The sequence below is a fragment of the Hypomesus nipponensis genome, chromosome 13, assembly GCF_054491055.1.
Source record: "Hypomesus nipponensis isolate SF chromosome 13, ASM5449105v1, whole genome shotgun sequence".
Classification (NCBI taxonomy): Eukaryota; Metazoa; Chordata; class Actinopteri; order Osmeriformes; family Osmeridae; genus Hypomesus; species Hypomesus nipponensis.
Window position 1 is genome coordinate 8887501 of NC_140373.1, and position 17668 is coordinate 8905168.

The 17668-nt window shown below is 50.9% G+C and overlaps 1 protein-coding gene across 1 annotated transcript in view; it reads left to right on the forward strand.

The window, feature by feature from the left end:
- bahcc1b (BAH domain and coiled-coil containing 1b) overlaps positions 1–17668 on the forward strand; it is a 51618-nt gene that overhangs the window by 20975 nt on the left and 12975 nt on the right. Inside the window, 13 exon segments of the mRNA XM_084670103.1 lie at positions 2906–3064; positions 6280–6396; positions 6715–7108; positions 7110–8756; positions 8758–8912; positions 9219–9330; positions 9741–9934; positions 10201–10350; positions 11344–11528; positions 12012–12345; positions 13688–14626; positions 17089–17255; positions 17483–17619. Coding sequence (XP_084526229.1) covers positions 2906–3064; positions 6280–6396; positions 6715–7108; positions 7110–8756; positions 8758–8912; positions 9219–9330; positions 9741–9934; positions 10201–10350; positions 11344–11528; positions 12012–12345; positions 13688–14626; positions 17089–17255; positions 17483–17619 — 4690 coding nt within the window.

Genomic DNA, 17668 nt, shown 5'->3' on the forward strand with positions numbered 1-17668 from the left:
AACGATACTGCATGAGTGGAGCAGCCCAGCTAACGAGAGTCAGGTCCTATGACAAACCACACACACATTCTGAGTTTTCGCTTTCTACAGTGTGTGTGTTGAGTGGTCAGCATGTCTGTGGACAGAAGCGGTTAATTGGCTAAAGTGACAATAGAATACAAGGCAATATTGATTTCTGATTGACTGGTGGTCGATTCAGTCTACAGACCCCTTTGTCCTCCAAAGAGAAGTGTGAGTCTCAGTGTGTGTGTGTGTGTGGGTGTTTGTACGTGTGTGAGATTATTGATCAAAGGTCCATTCATAGGAAAGTAAGACTGAAGGAATCCCACTGCATCATTTCACCCTTGATCCTTATTCCTCCATCCTTCTCTCTCTAGCACTGTGTCTGTGTGCGTGTGTGTGTGTGTGTGTGTGTGTGTAAGGAAGGCCTTTAGCAGAAAGCCAAGCCAGCAACACACCCAAGCTACTGCATTTCTTATAGGTTTTGCCAGGTTTACTGTGCTCTCACAGTTATCCTATGTACTATGAATTCACACAAGGTCATTGACATTATTGGTCAGGATTGAGACAACAGTCAACACTGATGATGTGTGAGGATCCTAACTGTGTGGGGCTCCGGAGTCTGGGACAAGGGTCTTTCCTAGGTGACGCACGCGAGTGATGTCACTGGGGTCAGAGGTGACCAGGGGAAAGGACAGCTGTTGGTACAATTAGATCTGGCCTTGGGAGTGTGCTACTTAATCAAAAGACAGCTGACCCCCTCAGCTATGATTGGATGCGACTGTGGCTGTGACATCCTGGTTGTATTCCTGTTGTAGGATATGAGCAGCATTTTCAGCAGAAAACTGAGAGGATATTCTGGAGAGAATGGTGGATGCTATAGAGAGTTGAATTGAAACGAGGGAGGAAGCTGATAAAGGAAGAGAGAGAAATACAAGGTTTACGTAGCCGGCTGGCCGCTAAGATCATTTTCCATATCAGCCATCCGGTGGGAGGTGGGAGGGAGTGAATGAAACTTCCCTTTCAATGTTCCAATTGAAAACAGACAGAGAAGTATGGAGAAGAGAGGAGAAGAAAGAAAAGGAGGGGAGAAGAGAGGAGGGAAGGGAAAAGAAAAGAGAAAAATTAAGAGATAAGAGAAAAGGCATTTGGAGGGAGGGAGCAGGGAGAAGGGAAGAATGAAGGATAAAAGGGCTGTGTGTGTTTATAGTGATTGTTGTTTAAAATCAGAAACAGACGTTGTTATCCTTTACCTTGACTCTCCATTTATACTCTTTCACTTGTTTTCCACAGTCAGGGCCCTCCGTCCATGGTTAGGGTTTGTGTGTTTTTCAGCATTTGTAAACATGCAGTCAGCAGCTGTGTGTGTGTGTGTTGGTCTGATGGTAGGGTATGACTCATTTGTGTAGAACTGTTGTGACTGTGCTTGTGTTCTCTATGGAGATGAAAGAGACTGGAGGAGCTCTAGTGAAAATTAAAATACTGTAAAAACATCCTCTTTTAGAGAGGGGAAAAGGACTGTGAGAGAGAGAGAGAGAGAGAGAGAGAGAGAGAGAGAGAGAGAGAGAGAGAGACAGAGAGAGAGAGAGAGAGAGAGAGAGAGAGAGAGAGAGAGAGAGAGTTGGAAAGAGACTGAGTAGTGAGAAAGACAGTGAGAAAGAGGAGGGAAAGTGGGAGAGAGAGAAAACAAATGTCTGGTTGAGGAAGTCATGGTTGAGTTTCCTAAAACAGCTTCAGGTTTCTTTCTTCACAGAAATCTGATTTATTATGTCTACAGAGAGAGAAAATATAGAAAGTATATATAGACGGTTTCTGCTTTTGGAATGATTCCGTGTGGCTGTGTGTGTGTCTGGGTGCGTGTCTGTGTGTGTGCGAGTGTGTGTGTCTTTGTGTGTGTGTGTGTGTTAGAGCGTGGGACCCAGCTGTAATAATAGAACGCACCCCTTGACCCGCCCCCTTGTCCACAGACCATGGCTCCTCTCTCCTCTGCCTTGGTCTCTCTTCTACCTCTCTCTACTCCTCTCATTCTACTGCCCATTCTCTCTACCACCATCCTTCCCATTTCTGCCCCTCCTCTCTCTCTACCTCTTTCTCTTGCTTGGAAAATTAGATAGAGAAAGAGAGAGAAAGACAAAAAGATATATATATATATGTATATATATATATATATATATATATAGAGAGAGAGAGAGAGAGAGAGAGAGAGAGAGAGAGAGAGAGAGAGAGAGAGAGGGAGAGAGAGAGAGAGAGAGAGAGAGAGAGAGAGAGAGAGAGAGAGAGAGAGAGAGGGAGAGAGAGAGAGAGAGAGAGAGAGAGAGAGAGAGAGGGGGAGAGAGAGAGAGAGAGAGAGAGAGAGAGAGAGAGAGAGAGAGAGAGAGAGAGAGAGAGAGGGAGAGAGAGAGAGAGAGAGAGAGAGAGAGAGAGAGGGGGAGAGAGAGAGGGAGAGAGAGAGAGAGAGAGAGAGAGAGAGAGAGAGAGAGAGAGAGAGAGAGAGAGAGAAAAGAAAGAGAAGGAGAGGAAAACAGACAGGGCGGGGGATGTAGCATCCTAAATGAGAGACAGTTGAGAGCTGTTGTGGTTGTGGCTATCAGGGTGTTTACAGTGGTTTAAGTATGAGTGTGTGTGTGTGTGTGTGTGTTTGTGAGTGTGTGTGGCAAGCACTGTCTGTTGTGGTTGTGGTCGTATTGTTTGTTGCAGGGTAGTAGTCAAAGTCCCAATGCCCCAGTTCTTCATTTGTCTGCCTCTGACTCTCTCTCTGTATCTCTCTTGGTCCCTCTATCTTCTGCCTCTGATTTAAATTGTTGCATCGAGAATGTGTTTCACTCCAATGAAATTCAAAATCTCTCTTTTCCTCCCACTCACTCTCTGACCCGACCCTCCCTCTCGCCTTCTCTCTGTCTCTCAGGTGCCTCCTTCATGGGTTCCTTCCTGGCTGGGAGTCTGGGCTCGCCCCCGTCTCACCCTGCTCACCCCTCTGCCCCGCCTGCCTCCCCCTCCTCCCCCTCCTACCGCGGGGGACCCCACTCCAGTGCATCCTCAATCTGGTTCCCCCACTCGCATGAAGGTACGACACACACAGACACACACAAACATTGTTTTAATGGATTTCTTGTTCTGGCAATTGGTTACACACACACACACAGGACTACTCCAGGACTACTGTCTCATGTCTCATGGCACTGCTCCCTTAAATCTTCTAATGACTCTGTCTGTCTAATCCCACACCAAGACCTGGGATTAACCAGCCTGTGTGTGTGTGTAATGTCCTGATTAATCTGTTTCCATGCTCCATGACTCATCTCACGCGATACTTAATTAGAGAGCAAATCTGGTTGTCTCAAACCCCAGGATTTTGGTCGGTAGATGGCCGAGTGAGTTTGTGTGTGATTGTGCTTGTGTTCATATGTGAGATTCAGTCTCCCCCAGCAGACACACACACAGCTCAGCCATATTCGTCTCTTCAAGGGCCTGTCGTCAGGTTTTCAGGGCCCCGTGCCTCTCCCACCCCCCTCTCTGTACCCCCCCCCCCTCCTCCTCCCCCTTCCCTCCCCACTAGACCGCAGCCCCGCCCCGGGTCCCCTGTGGGCTAACCGACCTCCAACGGCCCCCTTCCTGATCATACACACGTGTGTGTGTGTGCGTGTGTGTGATTGTGTGTATGTGTGTGTGTGTCTGCATTTGACTATGTCATGTCTTCTTTTGACTGTTAACCGTTTGTGGTCAGAGAAAGAGGTTGCCTCAGTTATCTGCTCTAGTCAGGTGTGTGTGTGTGTGACAAGAGACTCTGACAAAACTATGGATGTTACACACACTCAAAGGAATGCTTTAAACTTGTCTCACCAGAAGGCCTGGCCACTTCCGTTCTATATATCTGAACCAACTGAATCTGGTTCAGCTTGTGTTCAGGTTCTGTTGTCTGTGCGGCAGACACTGAGGCTGCGTCGTAATCATTGAAGATTTGAATGTAGGAAAAGCTTGGAGCTTATCGGGATGTAATTGAATTCATAGACAGCATACGAGAGGGAGGGCTGAAGTGTGAACGCTGGCGTCTGGTAGACAGAGACAGAGACAGAGAGAGAGAGACAGAGAGAGAGAGAGAGAGAGAGACAGAGAGAGAGAGAGACAGAGAGAGAGAGAGAGAGAGAGAGAGAGAGAGAGAGAGAGAGAGATAGAGAGAGAGAGAGAGAGAGAGAGAGGAGCAGACGGGTGGTGGGGAAGTGGAGGAGAGCACGGGGGGAAATGTGCGAGTATCAGATGAATTTGTCTCAGTGTTGCTCACCTTTGATGTCTCAGCTGTGTGTATGTGTGTGTGTGTGTATGTGTGTGTGTGTGTGCGTGTGTGTCTGTGCACTACAAATGATTGTTTTTAAGAACCCAAGCCAGGGAGCTCTAGTAGGCAGAATGCCAGCTGGCCTTAGTCCAGACAGTGGAGCATAGCCAGTACTGAGACAGGAGCCTGGCCACTATATGCACACACACACACATTTTCTCACTCTCTCTCATTCACACCTGTCCTCTTCTTTTCCCTCTCCCCTGTGCTCTTGCCCGGCTTCCCTCTCTTTCTTCTGGTGTCTCATCTCACCAACTCAAAGCCCTCAAGTCCTCTTCACTCAGTCCTTCATCTTCTCCTCCTCTCCCTCCTCTCCTCCTCCACCCCCCTGGTCTCTCGTTCCCTTTCTTCTCCCCCACACAACTGATTGTAATCCCATCGATGACACTGGTATGTACGCCCTCTTTTTTGGGGGAAATCTCTCCCTCTGTTTCTCTCTCCATCTCTGGCCTTCTTTGCGTGGAGCAGTTTTTCTTTCTGTTGGGATACTGTGCATATGTGTTGGTATATATATGATGCTGCATATTTATGGCATAGTTTATGGTACGTTTGTCGCCTTAGAGAAACATGAGTAGGAGATATTCAGCGCCACGTCCCAGTGTGGATGAGGAGTAATGCTTCAGTGTTCAGGGAGACACTGTGGTGGCTCTGTGTTGGAGCTCTGGAACATGGAAACTGGGCTGGGGCTAAACCTCCAGTCAGAAATTTTTGTTAACATGCAGAAGGAAACTTCAGAAAATAAATCTGTTTTTTACAACGTGTCTCTCGCGCGCGCGCACGCACGCTCTCTCCCTCTCGCTGTCTCTCTCTTTCTCCCTGTCGTTCTCTCCCTCTTTCCCTCCCTCACTTTCTCTCCTTCTCTCTCCATTACCCTGGGACAGTTTCAGTTGAGCCTTTTGGTTAATTGTTGCCATTTAGGTTCACTGGCTGTTAATGGGTTCCACACACAAACACACACAAACACACACACACACACACACACACACACACGCACAGACACACACACATGCATCCAACAGCGTTGCGGGGGTGTTGGTGGTTTCCTGTGCTCTTCTGGAATGCGTAGGATGAGTTTTATAGAGTGCTGTTTACTTTGGCCACCACCGTTAAACCTTTAACGGCTGCCAATTAACGGGCCGGCAAGGACACTCTGTGGGGCAAGAAACCAGCTGTATTAGGACACACACGCACACATACACTCACACACACCAAGCCTTTTGGTTTCTTAGTGCGTATATGCTGTCCCTTTGACCCTGTCTGAGGTGTGTATGAGTCTGTGTATGTGTGAGGTGTGTATGAGTTTGTGTGTGTTTGTGTGTGCACGCTGCATGACAGAGATGTTTGGTTTCCACATAAATATCCCACCGACCCCCGCTGAGGCCTCTTCTATCCCAGGATGCAGTTCAATGTCCTTGAAGACGAACGGCCATTTACCTCCCCCTGACCCCCTGGGAAGAACAGTGCATGTTTTTGTGTGTGTGTCGATATGTGTGTGTGTGTGTTTTGGATTTAAATGGTTAGGGCAGCTCTATTTGTTTTGGATGTGGGTCCTTCGGAGAAAATTACAGACTTGTCTAGCAGAAAAAAACTCCATCCTTTCAAAACTCACCTCTTGGCACAAGTCTGTGTGTCTGTTTGTGTGGGATTCAAAACTGGTCTATTATTTCAACTGAGAGTTTTTATTTTGTATGTATTTTACACAGTTTGTTCTATCATCATGAATCATTATATTTTTACAATTACCTAAAAACAGCCTATAATAAAATTATATCCCCTCCCTCCCTCCCTCCCTCCCTCCCTCCCTCCCTCCCTCCCTCCCTCCCTCCCTCCCTCCCTCCCTCCCTCCCTCCCTCCCTCCCTCCCTCCCTCCCTCCCTCCCTCCCTCCCTCCCTCCCTCCCTCCCTCCCTCTCTCTCTCTCTCTCTCTCTCTCTCTCTCTCTCTCTCTTAGGGTATTCCCGGTATTCTGGAAGTCTGACCTCCCACTTTCTTCCCATGAGTCCACTGGATCACCATAGCAACGGAAATGTGCTCTACGGCCAGCACCGCTTCTATGAGAGTCAGAAAGGTGAGGGATAGGTCGAGATAGAGAGATACTGGTAGCCGAGCTAACCAGTCTTTTGTCGGCTAGATTAATTTCAAGTCAAGTACATTTCTAGATACCCTTAGTACAACGTCAGAAAATATTGTCTTACTTTAATGTTAAAGTCAAAATCCCTGCTTTTTCTCTTTTCCCTCCCTCCCTCCCTCCCTCCCTCCCTCCCTCCCTCCCTCCCTCCCTCCCTCCCTCCCTCCCTCCCTCCCTCCCTCCCTCCCTCCCTCCCTCCCTCCCTCCCTCCCTCCCTCCCTCCCTCCCTCCCTCCCTCCCTTCCTTCGTTCCTCTCAGATCATTTCTACCTGCGAGGCCTTCCTCCCCAGCCCCCTCTCCTCTCAACAAATCACAGCATCCCACCCCTAACCAGGACTGCCCCCAGCCACCCGCTGGGGTCCTGCGGACGGGAAACAGACTCTGGGGGAGGAGCCGGAGGGGGAGGAGCTGGAGGGGGAGGAGCCGGAGCAGGAGGAGGATCCCTCAAAAGCTCCAAAGAAGTTGGAGGGGGCGAAAAGCTGTCATCTGTTTCCAGGGAGAAGGACAGGTCCGGCAGCAAGGAGCGACACCCGGAGAGCAAAGACAGACCCCTTCTTTATCATCATCCTCATCATCCTCACCAGACCACCACTCCTCCCAGCCACCACCCTCACCCCCACCATGCCCTCCCTCATCACCTCACCTCCCTGGGGGGAGGAGGAACACCGACACAAGACCCCCAGCCAGCCAGTGGACTACAGAGACCACGTGGGCATCCATGGCAACGACCCCCCCAGCCAGAAACACTTGAGTACCTGTGCCCATGGAGGGGGTGATGTGGGATCTGTCGCCAAGGGGGGGGCCCTAAGCAGCTGTGGTGGGGGCGCAGCTATGGCCAAACCCCACCAGGCTGGCACTGGAGGGGCAAGGAGGTGTTCGAAAGAGGGGGGTGTGAGTGGAGGGATGAGGATCAGTGAGACCCCTGCCTCCTCGGACTGCTTCAGGAGGGCGGCCATGTTGGGAGGCGCCCCTTCTTCCCACTCCATGGCCTCCTACTCCATGCCCCCTCCACACCCTCCTCCTCCACCTCCTCACCCCTTGCACATGGGCTCTGCCGTGGGAGGGGGCTGGTTGCACCACCCCCACCCAGAACTCTACTGCCCCCCTCCCCCTGCTCCTCTCACCCTGGCCACCTGTAGGGACGGAAGCTCCAGCCCTGGAGGTCCAGGGAGGGAGGCCAGGGTGACTGGCCCCACATACGTGCCCTCTGTAGGGCCTCTCGCTCTCGGAGATCCAGCTGGCCCTGACTGCCGTGGGGCTGGGGGAGGCGGAGGTAAGGACTCTAAGGGAGCAGACAAAAGTGGAGGAGGTCGAGGAGGAGCAGGGGAAGGCCCATCTGCTAACCAGCAGCTCCAGAACGGCAGCTGCCAGAGAAAGAACCAAAACCAGAACCTGCTCCAAAACCAGGCCCAGAACCAGACTCACCAGCAGCTTCAGGGCTATGGAAAGGCTGATAGACCACCTGACTGGAGCCACAACCACCAGGAGAACAACCACCCTAACCCCCAACCCCACCACCCTCTCCCCGGCCCAGGGCCTCAGTCTGGGCCTCGCTCCTGCAGCCTAGAGACATCCTCCAGAGGAGATCTGGAGGTCATGGAGGTCTACCGGCCCTCCCTGCCTCTAGAAGCCCAGGGACCTCACCCTGTCGCTGGGCATGGAGCCTCAAGGACAAGCTCCTATGCCAGCACCCCTCCTTTCAGAGACTGTTACCACTCAGGTCCTTCTGAAGGTAAAGGGGTGGCATCAGGCAGTGGGGGGGCACAAAAGGAGGGGCAGAAGGTTGCCAGGATACGGCACCAACAGCACAGCAGCCATGGCTCTGGGTCAGAAGGCCCAGGGTCTGATAAAGGGAAGGAAGTGGGGAGGCAGGGTCAGGGGGGGGAAGGGGGGGTGGTTTTGGGGTATGGTCAGATGCCCCCTTCCCACCAGTCCTGGGTGGGACGGGGGCATCAAGAGGAGCACAAGAAGATGCCCCACCACCCAGACAGTTACAGTGAAGTGAGGGGGGACACCAAGACTCAGAATCCCCCCCAGGACCAACCCCAGCCCCACCCCTCTTCCCGCCCCTCCCCTCACCCCATGGGCGAGGGCAACGCAATGAAGAACCTGATGAACTACAGCTCCCAGCAGCCCCTGCTGCTACCTCAGCGGAGCCCCTTTGGGGGCCTGGGCTGTCTGAAGCAGGGTGGGAACCGGGTGGAGAGGGGGGAGCGAGGTGTCACTCCCCAGGATCCCCCCAAGCAACCCCTTCCCCCACGCAGGGGTTCAGCCAGCGAAGGGGAGAGGGGGAGAGAGGGGGAGGGAGGCAGGGGAGGCACACGGGGAAGGGGAGGTGCGTCAGCCCCCAGTCGGTATAGCCGTGGCAGTAGCCAGACAGAGAGAGCCCCCTCAGCGCCCCCCGGACCCCCCTCCAGGACACAGCAGACACGGCAGGGTGCTGCCCAGTGTGAAAGGTGAGAGGTGGTCTAATGTTTGTTTGGATTAGCTGTGAACATCCGTCACTTCACTGAGCGTGTTTGATTTGCAGCACTGAGCACGGCCGAGAACCACGTTCATTTATGATTAATTAATAACATTTGTGTGGTGCTTGTTTTCAGTTCAATAAATTTTAATTTGCACAATTGTAATGCTAGAGCAACAGTATATAGTTCTCATCTGTTTGGCATGTTGGCCAGGTTATTGAAAGCTGTGTTGCAAGGTTCTGGAATGCTTGGAGGGTTGCCAAATATGCTAACATGATATCCCTTTTTGTGTGTCAGGTGTGTCTCGTTCGGTGTATCCGCTGGGCCGGGAGGCGGAGGAGCGGAAGAGAATGACAGAGGAACAGCTTAGCCTTCATCACCTGGACAGAGACCGGGAACTGCTCATCAGGTATGCTCACATTCAAACACCAACAGACACACAAGAAGAACCTTCTTCTCTCTGTCTTACAAGGCAAATTCACAGTTGCTTTAATCTTATATTTTCCTCTCCATTTTGCACTCCGTCTCTCTCCCTCGCTATAGGCTTTTGCCTCAATCAATGTCCCCCCCCACCCCCCCCCCCGCTCCTGCTCCTGCTCTCTTTCTAGCTGTCTCTCTGATGTGGTTTGTGTGATGAGGTTTGATGCATTAAGGAGCCTGAAGATCTGTAGCTCTGTCTGATGGGCAAAGCACCTGTCTCTCATTATCTGACATCAAGACAAGACAAGGACCCTCCTACCTTTCAGTTCCTTGTGATCGTTGATGATAATGGAGATGATGATGATGATGAGGATGATGAGATGTCATTGTCCTTGGCAGGGAAAACAAGGAGAGGGTGGAATTTGCCAGGATACATCCTTCCAGCAGTTGCCATGGTGACCTGACCTCTCACCTCCTCGTTGCTGGAGGGGCCAGCCAATTAGGCGCCGACCCTACAGCGCATACCCATCCGGCCCACCACCATTGGATGCAGCGGACAGGAAGTCCCTCCCTCTGGATGGGTCATTCTTACGGTGAGGAGAATTTAATTAACAAAGGATTGGTTGAGGATTGGTTGATCAGCCACGTCTGAATGTCACTTCTGACAAACACTTTTGTTGTGTGTTTATTCTATAAAGGATAACACATATTCATTAGTAACTCATTAACTCTAAATGTTCATACTATCCCCCTTATGATGCCAATTAGAAGACATGTAATATTGATTGGTCAACCGACCAGTTGATCTGCTCATCGATTGGTTCCTGATCGATTGAGCCATGGTTTGCTGTGTCTCCAGGCCTGAGTCATGCAGCGCTGCACCAGAGTTTGGGCCCAGGGTTCGGTCAAGGTCTCCCCAGCCCCCTGCAGTCTGTCCTCCCCCTGGGACAGGACCCCAACACCCCCCTGGTAGTGCTGCCCAGTGAGCCTGGGACACACCACCCCTTGGGTAAGACCTTTAGATGCACACACACACACACACACACACATATGAAGAGATACACATGCATGTACACTCATACACACCTTGCTCTGCACATTGAACTTCCACACTGTCTGTCTGTCTGTCTGTTCTGTGACTGGGGCTGTGTCCCTTCTCTGGATCCATATGAGCACCATGTGTTTATCACAGTGAAATGGTGTCTTAAGCCCCTCCGTTACTGGCTTGTTAATAGTTTGACCAAATGGAGCAGCAACTACCCAACCCCAGCTGCTCAAACAATAGGATGTTCAAATAGTTGTCATGGGTGTGTTGGTGTGTGAGTGTGTGTTTATTAATGTCAGAGAGAAAAAGAGACATTCTCTGTCACTGTCGAGTGTGTGTGTGTCTCAAGTGAGTGTGTGTGCCCGCATGTGTGTCTGTGTTAACGCTGCTTTGCAAACAGGCTGTGAAATTTAATTATCTCCCTGCTCCCTTGCCTCGCTCCGTGGGAGTTCCTGCAGAGAGGGGAAGTGCATCCACTGAACCCTTCCCCAGGGAAACATTAGCCCACTCAGGCTAATCTCACAGAACAAAGGTTCCCAGCGACAAGGAAGCCAATGAGGGATGTGTGAGTGTGTGTGTTTTCTGTGTGTGTGTGGTGGTGTGTGTGTGTGTGTGTGTGTGTGGGGGCACGGGCGTGCCTAACTTTGCATGTGTGTGTGTTCTTGGGGAGGTTGGGACTTGGAGGAAATGTGTGTCTTGCTATGCACATAAAGACAGAGCCATGAGCAAGGGAGAGATAAAGAGAAGGAGAGAAGCCGGTGATGGGTGTTGGGGAGAGATGGCTAAACATGGTGGGCTGTGCCTACAACCTCAAGGTTAAGGCCAAACTGTACCGAAAAACACTGCGGCTTTGTTTGTGCATGATGTTCAGAGTAAGAGTACTATTCTTGGTCAAAATATCCCTCTATCTGTCTCTCTTTTTTCCTTCCCTCCCTCCTTCCATGCCTCCCTCTCTAGACGTCATGGATCAGTCTGGACTGTGGTCTTCGGTCTACGGAGGCCGAGGCCCCTCCCCTCACCTGCAGCATCACGCCGTGTACTCCCGCTCCCCGTTTCTACGGCAACAGGAGCTTTACGCCCTGCAGCATCAGCACCAACAGCAACGGGCAATTGAGCACATGCACCGTCACTCCCTCTCGCAGGTAACACACACACGCACCTGACATCACACACACAGACAGTACGCATGAAGACACACACGTCTGAACCCAGCCCACACACAAGTGGTAAACTGATGCACACTCCAAAAACACCACATACTACACAATCTTCCCACCATGCAGTTATGAAACTGCTTTGCACATTTGGCTCAGTGAGGAAACACAGAGCACACGTGAAATCACAGTTGATATTCTCACTTCCTCTGGTTCTACATTGCTGCAACATTGCTGAGCCAGCCGTATTACAAAAGTTTGGTTTCAACAGGGTTTCAACACCAGCAGATACGAGACTGTTTCTTAAGAACCGGAAAATACATTGCAGCCCAACGGTTCAAGCCTGTTTAACGAGTGTGCCATCAGCCTTTCTTCTTCTGCTCTCTAACCTGTATTTTTCTCTTTCTTCGTCTCCCCTTTCATCTCTTTCATCTCTCCATTTATACCCTACCCCCACCACTCCATCCACAGAGAAAGAAAGAAGACCACCCCGTCATGGTGGATCACTCTCCTCACGAGTCCTCGCGGTCCTCCCGTGGCACCAAACCTTTCTCCCACACCCCTCCCCCCAAGACCTCAGTCTCCCCGGGGGGCTGTCCCAGCAGCCGCCAGTCGCCCTGCTACCAGTCCCCCTCCAGGAGGCCACACCCCCAGAACCCTCTAAACCCCGCCCCCAGCCCTGCGGCCGCAGCTCCCCGTTCCCCAGCGCTCAGTCCCGCCCCCTCGCACCTGTTGAAGGGGCAGGAGCGAGGGGAGAGGGGGGAGGGGCAACCGCCTCAAGATTACCCACAATCCCTAGAACCAGGTAGGATTATACTTTTTTTTTGTCAAGAGGGCCTACTATACTTATCTGTTTTATAATTTGTGTTTTTTGGGGTTAGTTTAGGTGCAGTTCTATGGGCAAATGGTAAGCCCTCTGTGACATTGCTTGTACATAGGGCTATACAGACACCATTTTAATTGATTTAATAACCCTGGAGTATTGAATGTGGATGAAAAATGTTGACGCATAGAGCGAGAGAGGAAGAGAAACAGCCAGAGAGAGAGAGAGGGGCGGGGAGAGGAAGACTGAGAGAGAGGCGACAGAGACAGAGGAAGACAAGGAGAGGTTTTCTTATCCCCGCTCTGCAGTGGAGGAGAGAGAGAAACATTCAAACATGTCATCAGTTCCCAAGGTTGGGGTCCGTACCAGTCTCCACACGGAGATAGAGAAAGACAGATCCACCGTGAGAGGCGGAGAGAGGGAGACAGAGATAGAGGAGAGAGAGACACATGGACAGGGGGGCAGAGGAGAGAGCAGAAGGAAAGAACGGAAAAGTGTGTGAGTGGGTGCATGGGGAAGGAAGAGAGAGAGAGGGTGAGAATAAGGGGAGAAGAAGAAGAGAAGGGAGAAGGGAGATACTGCCACAGAGATAAAGAAGCTTTGGTCTTTGATGCATGTTTCACTTTGATTTGGAAGAAAGCATTTGAAGCAGAGACAGACCCTTACTTAGTCTGTGTGTCCTTGAGTGTGTGTGCGAGTATGTGTGTGTGTGTGTGTGTGTGTGTGGGGCGGGGGGGATCAGGGACAGGAGACAGTGAGGGAGGTAACTCCTAAGGTCAGAGAGATTATGGACTCTTTATTTCTCACAGAATGATAGTGTGTGTTTGTGTGTTTGTGTGTGCATGTGCAAACATTCTCTAGCATGTGGGGGAGGTCAGTCAGGCCTCCTTATCCTTCAGGGGTCCTTGAAAGGCAGAAGGCGGAAGGATATGCATTCATCTGGCAGTGTTGTCAGGGGGGCGGAGGGATACCATCAATAACACAGCTCTGGGGTGACAGAGCCGGCATTGCATTCACAGCCAGACAGCACTGTGTCATCAATATCCTACCTAGGCGTGCACACACTGCTATATACAGTACATACAGTATATTGCACTCACACACTTTCACACACACACACACACACACCCAGACATTGCTATTTCTGCTGTACTGCTCGGTTTACACCACAATTGACCAATCACCATTACTCTTCTGTACCTAAATGAGGACAAGAAACAGGGAAGGAAACTATGATTGATTGTTTGTTTGACGTATTGGTTGATTAATTGTTTGAGCTGTTGATTGGTTGATGGATTATTTAACTTTTTCCCCCTTATTCCAGACCTGCCTCCGGTGTACACTTACCCTCCGATCACCGTGGGTTACAAGGCTGGCCCCTCCCCCCAGGAGGCCCAATTAGCAGGGCATGTCATCATGGAGGCGGAGCCAGCAGAGCCAGGTCACAAGTCCCACCCACTCGGTCGCCCAATCCGGGTTGTTTCTCAAGCGGAGGATGAGAAGGAGGAAGAGAAAGAATGTGAAGCTGCGGAGTCCAGAGAACAAATCAAAGGAGAGCATGAAGGAAAGAGAGCAGAGATGAGAGGTTTGACACCCGAGACTCCGGAGTCCTCCAGTGACACCAAGCCCCTGACAACCACAGCATCATGCCCCTCCCCAACCCCAGCCCTTTCACCATCCAAAACCCCTGTCCCTGCTCCAGCCACCCCCCAAGACCTACACCAGGCCCAGGATAGGGAGCCCTCTGGGGGCTGTCTGGACCGGCTATCCCACATGGAGGACACACAGCCAGGCCAGAGGCAGAAGGAGGAGGACCGAGAGGAGGAGAGGGAGATGGGTGAACAGAGGGAGTCCCCCCCCTCTGAATGTACTGTCTCTGTGCCTCTGGAGCTGATAGGAGAGGAGGGGGCAAAACAGGAGGAGGATAAAGACAATGAGAAGCAGGAGGAGGAGGAGGAGAAGGGGAATCCCGCAGAAGGATGCGTGGATTTGATATCCCCCGCATCACCTGCCTCCCCTGGCCCCCCGCCTGCAGCCCCCGACACAGCGGCCCAGCTTCAGGGAGCCTGCATCTGGAGCCTGGAGCTTCTGATTGCCGCTGCCCTGTGCGCCACCAGAGATGCCCGCTACCCCCCAGCGCCCCCCACCTCCACCCCTCTCCAGCCCTCCACCCCGGCCCCTCACCTGGGAATGGAGATCCTGGCGGAGCTGGCCGAGCTGGAGATACAGCAGAGGAACCGGGACAAGGAGAGGGAAGCAGGAGGTGAGTGTGTCCGAAACAAAAACTTCAGACAGGCCGACACACACACACATACACACAGACACACAGACACATCCCTGCTGACCGTCAAGCTTCCCTCCTCACTGTCTCCTCTGTTTTCATGTGAAGATGAAACTCTGGGAGGGGGAGGGGAGGAGAGAGAGAAGAGGGGTTGTGAAGGGAAGGGGGATTTGTATAGGCAGGGAGTTGTATATTCAGACAGATGAATGAGCAAAGAGATACACACACGCGCACACACACACACACACACACACACACACACACAGTCTCACTCATCACTCCCCCAGGCTCCAGAGTGTTGCTTTGCTAATTAGTCTCTTTCGTTTAAAACACTTCTTCTTTAAATGTTCCTCTTTTCCACGCATCCCTCTGAGAGTGTGTTTATTTACGCCCGTGTGTGTGTGTGTGAATGTGTGTGTGTGTAAGCTGGTAAGTAATCCCAGATGAGTCTTTGTTACCCTCCGTCAGTGTCTGTGTGTCTCTCCACCACACAGCCTCTGCTCTGCTCCTTTTGTCTGCCTCTCTCTTCCCTCGCTCCACTCTTCCCTCGCTCCTCTGCCTGAGATGTAATCTGCTGTGTAAATCCTGCTCTAGCAAGCCGCGCTGACGGAATTAATAAGTGTAAAAATCATAAGACGCTGAGCAGCTGTGTGTGTGTAAGCGGGTGTACACGCGCGTGTGTGTGTGTACGCGTGTGTGTGTGTGTACGCGTGTGCGTGTGGTACGCAATCCTAATGGGTGTGAAATGGATAAGGCCTGTTATGACAGAAAAGATATACTGTGGTCAGTAAATTATATCTATTAACCCCGCCCCCCCCCCCCCCCCCCAAAAGAAAAAAGAAACACGCACTCACCCTCTTCTGTATATTCAGCTGTAGGAAAACAAGACCCTTGAGTTGGTATTTGAGTATGTCTATTTTGCTAACACTCTATGTCCAAAAACCCCATCCTGAGGGGTCTGTTGTTGGTGTGTTGTGTTTAATTAACAGTAAATTCATCTGTGATGAGTAGGCAGTCACAGCTTCCTGTCAATCCAGCAGCGTTTCGGTCTCCTTTGAGGTGTGTGACATGCATCTCCAGTTGAGTTTAGCCTTCATTTGTGCTTATCAATCGGACTTGAATTATTGGAGTTATGAAATTGTATTAGTGTTGCACATACTTAACCACATTGCTATCGTATTGCGATACTGTGTATTGTGACCTTTGTATGGTCATATCATGTGTGTGCCTGTGTGTGTGGTTGTGAAAGGAAGGGATCTATTGATTGTGGCCATCCACAGGGATGCTATACTAGGCATGGTGATGTCAGTGGTGATGTCACCCAACCAGGGTAACCAGAGCCCCTCATTGGTCCAGAGGTCTGATAGACGAGACGCCACTGACCTCTACAAATGAGGATAACTCTCTTTCACTCTCTCTCACTGTATATCTATTTCTCACTGTCGTTGTCTCGCTTTCTCTGTAAATCCGGCATTATACATTTATTTAGTTAATTTGATTAACCCAAAGCTTATTTTTGTTTTACCTCAATGCTTGTTCAACCATAACTTTTGATTTGTCTGTCAAACGCACACACACACACAGGTTTTAATAATTTCAGTGAGTAGGCCTTTCAGCTCCAGTGCCATTGTCTCAAAGGTGCTGTCGTAAAACCAGACACCACTTACTGACACGGCAGACACACACGCCTCTCTCTCCTCACTCCTTCTTTCTCTCTCCTTTTATCTCCTTCCATATCTCTCTCTCTCCTTCTCTCTCTCTTGCCTTTTCTCTCTCTCTCTCACTCTTTCTCTCTATGCCCTGAACGTGAATATCTCAGTACCTCCCCCTTCTCATCTCTTTTCACTATGTGTGCGTGTGTCTCTGTGTGTGTGTGTCTCTGTGTGTGTGTTTCTCCTCTCCCTGTAGGGGAAATTGGATTGTGTCCATGTCCGTAATGAGGAGATGTAGAAGAATAAATAGATAGCTCAATAAACACTTTGCCTCTTATTGCTTCTCCTCCCCTTTCCCTCCATCCCTCCCTCTCTCTCACTTTGTCCCAAACACTTTCCCTCCCTTCCTTCTCTCTCTCTCGCGCACAAGCTGTCCAACCGTGTCTGCGCAGCTCAGCAAAAAACAGCGTCTCTCTGTGTGTGTGTGAGTCTGTGTGTTTGTGTGCGTGTTTCATGAATATTCTGTCTGATCTGCTGGCTTGGTTGCGACAATGACAGAGTTAATGACAGTGATAGATGTAGAGACAGTGCTCTCCCTCTCTCTCCCGTCCACTCAACTGATGAGATATTGTGTGTGTGTGTTTGTGAGGAGAATTTGTCTCCGGCCCTAAATTTGAATCCACTCCATCAATTTACTTGACAAAACAAAGAATAAATCCCTAAAACACTCTCTCTCTCTCTCTCTCTCTCTCTCTCTCTCTCTCTCTCTCTCTCTCTCTCTCTCACTCACAGGGGAGGATGTGTTGACCTTTGACCTGCAGAGCCTTGCCACTCTAGCGGTTGCTCGGGCCCTGGAGCTAGGGGGTGGTTCCACACCATCAGGGGAGGGACAACAGTGTCCAATCAGGAAGAGGCTCAACCTGCGCAGGAAATGCAGCTGGACACCCCGCCCTGAGCCGGTAAACACATAAACACACACACACACGTACACACACATACACACATACATACAGACACGCACAAACACACATACATTCACCACCCCCCCACACACACACAAACACACACACTCACACACAAACACACATACACATGAAACAGTTTTCACATGCACAGCGTCAATCTGAACTGCAGCATGAAAGAGTCTTCAATGTGAAATAATGCTGTCATATGTTCTGTTGGGTAGGTGTGTCCAGTGAAGGCTGCCATGGAGACGATAGGAGGGGAGGAGCTAGCCATGCGGGTCCAGCTAGCTGAGATACAGCGACGCTACAAAGAGAAGCAGAGAGAGCTGGCCAAGCTACAGAGAAAACACGACCACCAGTCAGTAACACGCACACACACAGAACACAAGACACACACACACAAAGCC